Consider the following 9,051-nt stretch of genomic DNA (forward strand, 5'->3'; position numbering starts at 1 on the left):
TGCAATTCCTTCACTAATCATTCATTACTCTTACCATCCCTTACACTTACCATCCCCTAAATTTACTGTCCCCCTACACTTACAATTCCTTACACTTACCATTTATTACACTTACTGTTCTTACCATCCCCTAAATTTACTGTACCCCCTACACTTACAATTCCTTACACTTACCATTTATTACACTTACTGTTCTTACCATCCCCTAAATTTACTGTCCCCCTACACTTACAATTCCTTACACTTACCATTTATTACACTTACTGTTCTTACCATCCCCTAAATTTACTGTACCCCCTACACTTACAATTCCTTACACTTACCATTTATTACACTTACTGTTCTGTACACTTACCGTAACAATAAGAAATTGTTATACTTTCAAAAAAGACAGCAAATAAAATAGAATAACCGGCGGCATATCTATCCATCAAGTGAACCACATATGCTCCTCCCTGGAATGACATGGAATAGAAAAATAGCAGAATATGAGAATATGAGAATATGAGAATATAAGAATATGAGAATATGAGAATATGAGAATATAAGAATATGAGAATATGAGAATATGAGAATATAAGGATACTAGCAGTATCATCCGGCGTTGCTCGGGTTTGTTTCGACCCTTTAGAATTGGAAGAAGAAGAACAACAACAACAGCGACAACAACAACAACAACAACAGCAATAATGTACTGTACCTGAGCACAACTAGCTAATCCAACTACAAAGTATACGGTAAACAACATCGCCACGAATAATTCTCGATGTCTTCGTAACCATGGAAACTCATCTGCTAAAGCTGTCAGGATGGCTTCTGAGCCACCAAACTGTTCAAAGGAGACAATAAAGAGAGAGAAAAGATGTCAATACAGAGGAATACAATAGTATCTTTTGGGTTATATTTCTTTACAATAGAGAGGCTATAGAAATTGTGTATTATGTTTAAAGGTAAAGACCCCCTTCGGTCATGAATGACCATGGGATTGCACCTAGAAAGTTACCCTCCTAGACACAAGTCCGGGCAAGGTTGTTTATGGAAGACCAGCAGTCGCCCATGCATACCGGCCTCCCCTCTCCACACCATTATATTTACACAGGGTAAAAGTAAAGAGCTCTTTCGGTCATGAATGACCATGGGATTGCAGCTAGAAAGTTCCCCTTCATGGGTAAAAGATAAAGAGTCCCGTACTATCAAGGTTGTTTAGGGAAGACCAGTAGTCGCCCATGTATACCGGCCTCCCCTCTCCACGCCACCAGTGTTATCCAAGGGAGAGACAAAGGTCGATACAGCTTGGCACCTGTGATGTCGCGACTCATTTCTACAGCTGAGTGACCTGGAGCAACGTGAAATAAAGTGCCTTGCTCAAGAACACAACACGCAACAACCCGGTTCGGGATTCGAACTCAAAACCTCATGATCGTAAGCTCAATGCATTAACCACTGAGCCATGTGCCTCCCCTTCGGTCATGACTGACCATGGGATTGCATCTAGAAATTTACAAGTCCAGCAAGGTTCCTCCTCTCCATGCCACCGATGGTATCCAAGGGAAAGGTAAAGGGGCCGATACAGCTTGGCACCTGTGATGTCGCGACTCATTTCTACAGCTGAGTGACCTGGAGCAACGTGAAATAAAGTGTCTTGCTCAAGAACACAACCCACAACAACCCAGTCTGGGATTCGAGCTCACAACCTCACGATCGTAAGCTCGATGCTCTAACCACTGAGCCATGCGCCTTGTGTATTATGTTTATGTATCAGATAAAACAGAATCCACGGAGAAGGGTGGTGGTCTGTAGCGGCAAGGCTTGTGTTATCTGGAAAAAGCCAGAAAAAATTCTGTGAAATTACTGTAGGGAGTTTCTGAAATGTCCAGTTAACTTTACCCTTTTTTATTTCCCGTCTATCAACTTTACCCTTATTTAGGGTTAAGGTGACAGGTGGTGGCAAAAATGATAGCAGAGTTTTACATCATCAGTGTTTGAGAAACTGGCTGTAAAACTGATGAGGAATGTAACACATGAGCTCTGTTGTACCTGTATTTCAAAGGGCCGGCCTTGTCACTCTCTGTGTCACGCTGAATATCCCCGAGAACTACGTTAAGGGTACATGTGTCTGTGGAGTGCTCAGCCACTTACACGTTAATTTCACGAGCAGGCTGTTCCGTTGATCGGATCAACCGGAACCCTCATTGTCGTAACCGACGGAGTGCTTCCATGTAAATAGGGGTTAGGATATCAAGTAGATGAAATGTTGAGATGTTAGGTGATCAAATGTCAGTACATCTTGGTAGATATATCTGGATGTTGGATGTTACGGTAATGAGTAATCCAGACTCAGTGCATCTGGGTAAAGATGTTAGGATATTGGGCAATCTGAGCTCAATTAGTCTAGGTTTAGATGTGACGATGCTGGGTGATCTTGGCCCCAGAATATTGAGTAATCTAGGTTCAGTACATCTTGGTGGGTATATTAGACTGACAAATAATTCAAGCTCACTACATCTGTGTGAAGCTATTAAGCTGCCTGACAATCTAAGCTCAGTTGATCTAGGTTTAGTTATAACAATATTAGTTGATCTTGACTCAGTATATCTTAGTGAAGAGGTTAGTATGTTGGGTAATCTAAACTCTGTATATCTGTATGAAGATGTTGGAATGTTGGATGATTTAAGATCAATTAGTCTAAGTTTAACTATAAGGATGCTGATTGATCTAGACTCTTGATGGAGATGTTAGGACATTGGATAATCTTGGATCAATAAATATCTACATGGAGATGTCAGGATATCAGATGAACCAGACTTAATAGATGTTGATGTAGAGCAGTGCTTTTCAAACTTTTTGCTGGAGCGGAACCCCAAGGAAACATTCCACGGGCTCGAGGAACCCCTGTGCAATAATTTAATAGTCTTATGCACACATATCTGCACAGGAGAATTAAAAATTACTGCCGATTTTAGCAGTTTTGTAACTTCTTGCGGAACCCCTGGACTGTACTGGCGGAACCCTGGTTGAAAACCACTGATGTAGAGGTTCAGATGATGAATGTTTTAGGTTCAGTAAACCTTGGTGGAGGTGTTAGGCTATCATTTGGCTTATAATCATTTCATCTAGGTGGAGATTTTGGAGAGTAAAAATCGCAGGTTTCAAACCTTGTACTTACCGAACTGTCTAGACCTAGGGTAAGCAACATGAGGAAGAATATCAATGCCCAAAATGTTGCACCTGGGAGGGTAGCTATGGCTTCTGGATATACAACGAACACTAAACCAGGTCCTGCAAAAGATACAACAGAGAGAGAGAAACAGAGTTAATATTTAATTATTCATTTCAAATTTTGTCGCAAGGCCAGCAATTTTGGTGAGAGGGCTAAGTTGATTACATTGACCTCCCCCTCACCCCAGTATTCAACTGGTACCTATTTTATTGACCCCAACTAACAAACAAACAAACACGACTGAAAACAATACCACCTACCTTGTGTAGCCACCTCTGAAATGGGTAGATTTGAGTGTTGTGACATATAACCCAAAATCATGAAGATAACAAATCCAGAGAAAAAACTCGTCATACAGTTAACGATACTGGTTAGTATGGCGTCTCTGAAAGAAGGAAAGAGAAATGGATAAATAAGCAGGTAAATAAACAGACAGGTAGACAGGCAGGCAGACACCAAAATTACTGATTGAGCATGTGTGCTTATGGTGGTGTATTACTAAATTCTCTGGTCCAAGTTTGGCTAAGCAAGTGTCATGTCCATAGTGTTGAAGTACAAATTTTTTCAATCGAATTTTCGACCTTATTGTAAGCCTAACCAGTTCTTCCTCCCAACTTTTTCGGTTCTCATTCCTAAGGTATTTTTTCATGTTATTATTATTATTATTATTATTATTATTATTATTATTATTATTATTATTGAGTGAGAGAGCAGTTCATGCCATCAAAGTGACACTGGGGTAAAATATACGAAGCCCAATATACCCATCATGACTACCCGTCTGATAAAGGTACACCAGGCACATGCATCACAACCATATATGCATGACATGGTGATCTCATACCAAGATAAACAGCACATGACCTTGCAGGTGGAGCCCAGTTAGAATTTTCTTCAGGTTGAGTAGCCCATCCTGCTCAAAAGGTCCCTGAATAAGGGTTGCTTTAGGATGTTGAACGAAACACCTATGTTTCCAGAGGTGAATTATTCAAACCCCAAAGAATCCCTCTCAACACATGGCCATGATGCTCCCCCACTACTTCTGCTCGTGATCAGAGATGCACATATCGTCAGCCACTAAGGGACATGCTCAACTGGTTAAGGCCAAACAACTGACAAGCAAATCTGTGGTATTGAGTTATTATTATTATTATTATTATTATTATTATTATTATTATTATTATTATTATATTATTATTATTATTGTTGTTCAGGTTGCCATATGCCCGTGGGCATATGGCGTAGTGGTTGAGAGCGCAGGCTACTAACCATAAGATTCCGAGATCAATTCCAAGCAGTGACCTGAACAATAATAATAATAATAATAATAATAATAAAATAATAATAATAACAACAACATCGAAAAATACCTTAGGATTGAGAACCCAGGTTCAAAATTTCCCCAAGACACCTGATGAAGGCTGGAGGGTATATCAGCCGAAACGTTGTGTTAGCAACAAACAAGATGAGGACAAATATCCGTTGAATGTAAATAATGTACAGACTTCCTCATCTCTTAAATACAGAACTGGAATAATAATAATAATTAATTCTTTTATTGGCCACAAGGGCTGACAAAACTCAGTTATCACATAAAGGGACAAAACAGGATGAAAGGTTACAAAGGGTTTTGTCCTTTTAACAAACAATAATAACATAAAAAAATACCTTAGGAATGAGAACCCAGGTTTGAAATTTTCCCAAGACACCTGATGAAGGCTGGAGGGTTTATCAGCCAAAACGTGTTAACAACAAACAAGATGAGGACAAATATCCGTCAAATGCAAACAGTGTACATAATTCCTCATCTCTTAAATATAGAACTGTATTATGTAGGAAAAAAATGTGGCTGTCTTACTTACCGATAAACATTATTATGAATATCATTATAACTTGCAAATGCCAATAAAACACCAAATCCTGGGCCAAGGGAAAAGAAGACTTGTGTGGCCGCATCCACCCACACCTGTTGTTTGCAGAGAGAAAGAAAGGAAAATAAGAGACAGAGAGGAACAACGAGAAAAAGGTTTAATATATCTTGGTTTCAAATTTTGGCACAAGGCCAGCAATTTCATAGGAAGAGGTAGGTTGACTAAATCAGCCCAAGTGCATAACTGGTACATATTTTATCGACCCCCAAAGATTAATGCAAAGTTGACTCTGGCAGCATTTTGCCTGGTGTGCTAACGATTCTGCCAGCTCACCACCTTAATAATAATTATTTCTTTATTGCCCAAAGGGGACTAAATATAGAGGGGACAAACAAGGACAGACAAAGGGATAAAGTTGATTACATCGACCCCAGTGCGTAACTGGTACTTATTTAATCGACGCCGAAAGGATGAAAGGCAAAGTCGACCTCGGCAGAATTCGAACTCAGAATGCAACAGCAGACGAAATACCTATTTCTTTACTACCCACAAGGGGCTAAACACAGAAGGGACAAACAAGGACAGACAAAGGGATTAAGTTGATTATATCAACCTCAGTGCATAACTGGTACTTATTTAATCGATCCCGAAAGGATGAAAGGCAAAGTCAACCTCAGCGGAATTTGAACTCAGAACGCAACAGCAGACGAAATACCGCCATGCATTTCGCCTGGCATGCTAACGATTCTGCCAGCTCACCGCCCTGATAATAATAATAATAATAATCATTTCTACTATAGGGAAAAGGCCTGGAACTTAAGGGAAGGGGCTCAACCAATTACGTCTACCTCAGTGCGTAACTGGTACTTATTGCAGCAGCCCTGAAAGGATAAAAGGCAAAGTCGACCTCGGCGGAATTTGAACTCGGAATGTAAAGCTGGCCAAAATACCTCTAAGAATTTTGCCTGGCATGCTAATGATTCTGCCAGCTTGCCGCCTTACCTGGAGCAAATATTGGTTCCATATTTAGTACCGACTTAAAAGGTAGAAAGTAAGATTATTGAATTCATCGTATCTGATTGTTTTCTATCGGAATTATTTACTGCTCTTCATGGAAACTTTAAAATAACAATAATTTGTTTTTTTTGCAAAAGTCTTCCATCTTACAATTGCATCATGGGAAAAGAAAGCTGCAAAATACTTGAGTTTTTTTCTTTTTTAAAAGAAAAAGTAGACATTTTTTGTGCATGGAGGACAAAAAAAGCTACATGGAAAATATAATGTATAAAAAATATTCTTCTAAAAAGTATTGTTATATGATTTACTAACTGGATTAAGTTAAGTTGTATTCTGACGCACATATGTACATACATACATACATACATATATATACATGCATACATATACATACATACATACATACATATATACATACAGATACATACATACATACATACATACATATATACATACATACATACATACATACATACATACATACATACATACATACATATATACATACATACATATATACATACATACATACATACATACATACATACATATATACATACATACATATATACATACATACATACATACATACATACATACATACATACATACATATACATACATACATACATACATACATACATACATACATACATACATACATACATACGTACATACATACATACACATACATACATACATACACACACATATATATATCACATGTATGTATGTGCACATGTGTGCACACACACACACAGTCACACACTCACACACACATATACTATCTCACACACACATGTACAAACATACGCAAATACATACACACACACACATATATATATGCAGTCTGGTACACACATACATACAGTCTCAAACATACACACACTCACACACACACATACACACATATATATATATAGTCTCACACATATACATACAGTATCAAACACCCACACACATATATATACACAGTCTCACACACACATACGTACAGTCTCAAACGCACACACACACACACACACACATACATATATACACAATCTGGCATACACACACATACGTACACACACATACACACATGCACATATATGTACAGTCCCTCTCTCTCTCCCTCACCCATACACACACACACCACACACATATATATATATATATACAATCTCACACACAGATACGTAGTCTCAAACACACACACACACACATATATATATATATACAATCTTACACACACACACACATACATACAGTCTCAAACACATACACACACACACATACAAACATACACATATATATATACAATCTTACATACATACACACATACATACAGTCTTAAACACATACATACACACACACACACACATATATATACAGTCCCTCTCTCTCACCCACACACACACACACGTATATATATATATACAATCTTACACACACACACACATACATACAGTCTTAAACACATACATACACACACACACACACATATATATACAGTTCCTCTATCTCACCCATACACATAAACACACACATCAAACCTGCACTACTTAAACAAACAAGACAAGATTATAAAACAAACAAAATCTCCAAATATATGCAGAGCAAATTCAGATCGTATATTCCCAACACCTCCCCCTTCCCCACCCCATGCTCTCCCCTCTTGTACTGCCCCTCCTCTCTATCTCCTAATCCCCTCTATGTTTAGCCCCTTGTGGGTAGTAAAGAATTAGGTATTTCTTCTGCCGTTACGTTCTGAGTTCAAATTCCGCCGAGGTCAACGTTGCATTTCATCATTTCGGGGTCGATTAAATAAGTACCAGTTACGCACTGGGGTCGATATAATCGACTTAATCCCTTTGTCTGTCCTTGTTTGTCCCCTCTGTGTTTAGCCCCTTGTGGGTAGTAAAGAATTAGGTATTTCTTCTGCCGTTACGTTCTGAGTTCAAATTCCGCCGAGGTCAATGTTGCATTTCATCATTTCGGGGTCGATTAAATAAGTACCAGTTACGCACTGGGGTCGATATAATCGACTTAATCCCTTTGTCTGTCCCCTCTATGCTTAGTCCCTTGTGGGGAATACAGAAACAGATAAATAGGAATAAACAAAAGTGTCATTTTACAAGGAAAATAAACATAGGCGCAGAAGTGGCTGTGTGGTAAGTAGCTTCTTTACCAACCACATGGTTCCGGGTTCATCCCACTGCATGGCACCTTGGTTAAGTGTCTTCTACTATAGCCTCGGGCCGACCAAAACCTTGTGAGTGGATTTGGTAGATGGAAACTGAAAGAAGCCCGTCGTATATATGTATATATATATGTATGTGTGTGTATGTGTTTGTCCCCCTAGCATCGCTTGACAACCGATGCTGGTGTGTTTACGTCCCTGTAACTTAGTAGTTCGGTAAAAGAGACCGATAGAATAAGTACTAGTCTTCCAAAGAATAAGTCCTGGGGTCGATTTCCTCGACTAAAGTCGGTGCTCCAGCATGGCCACAGTCACATGACTGAAACAAGTAAAAGAGTAAAAGAGTATTGCGAAGTGAACTTACCTCGGAATATGCAAGTCTTGAGAAGTCTGGTGTCAGATAATATTTGATGCCGTCTAGGGCCCCCGGCAGTGTTGCCCCACGAATCATAAGAATGAACAGGACAACATATGGGAATAAGGCAGTAAACCACACAACCTGGGTGAATGAGGAAAAAAAAGGGAAAAGAGGGAATTTGTTTAGTAAAATATATACGGTTATAAAAAGGGTTTCTGTTTTGAAATTGGCAGAAAATAGACATTCCCTGAGTACACAGGAATCAGTTTGAATCAATATATACAGGGTGTTTCAAAAATTTTGATATGGGCTGACCAAAGCCTTGCATGTGAATTTGGTAGACGGAAACTGAAAGAAGCCTGTCATATGTATATAATATATAATATTTAAAAAAAAAAATAAA

The 9,051-nt window shown here is 38.8% G+C and overlaps 1 protein-coding gene across 1 annotated transcript in view; it reads right to left on the bottom strand.

Annotated features, from left to right (window-relative positions):
• Positions 1-8,797, bottom strand: part of LOC115230059 (sodium-dependent dopamine transporter) — a 12,483-nt gene extending 3,686 nt beyond the window's left edge. Inside the window, exons 1-6 of the mRNA XM_029800295.2 lie at positions 8,655-8,797; positions 5,083-5,186; positions 3,481-3,605; positions 3,167-3,279; positions 701-829; positions 356-455 (exon numbers count right to left, since the gene is read on the bottom strand). Coding sequence (XP_029656155.2) covers positions 356-455; positions 701-829; positions 3,167-3,279; positions 3,481-3,605; positions 5,083-5,186; positions 8,655-8,741 — 658 coding nt within the window. The 5' untranslated portion in view covers positions 8,742-8,797. The remainder of the gene's footprint in view (positions 1-355; positions 456-700; positions 830-3,166; positions 3,280-3,480; positions 3,606-5,082; positions 5,187-8,654) is intronic.
• Between the last annotated feature and the right edge of the window lie 254 nt (positions 8,798-9,051).

Source organism: Octopus sinensis, unplaced genomic scaffold (assembly GCF_006345805.1).
Source record: "Octopus sinensis unplaced genomic scaffold, ASM634580v1 Contig14272, whole genome shotgun sequence".
Taxonomy (NCBI): domain Eukaryota; kingdom Metazoa; phylum Mollusca; class Cephalopoda; order Octopoda; family Octopodidae; genus Octopus; species Octopus sinensis.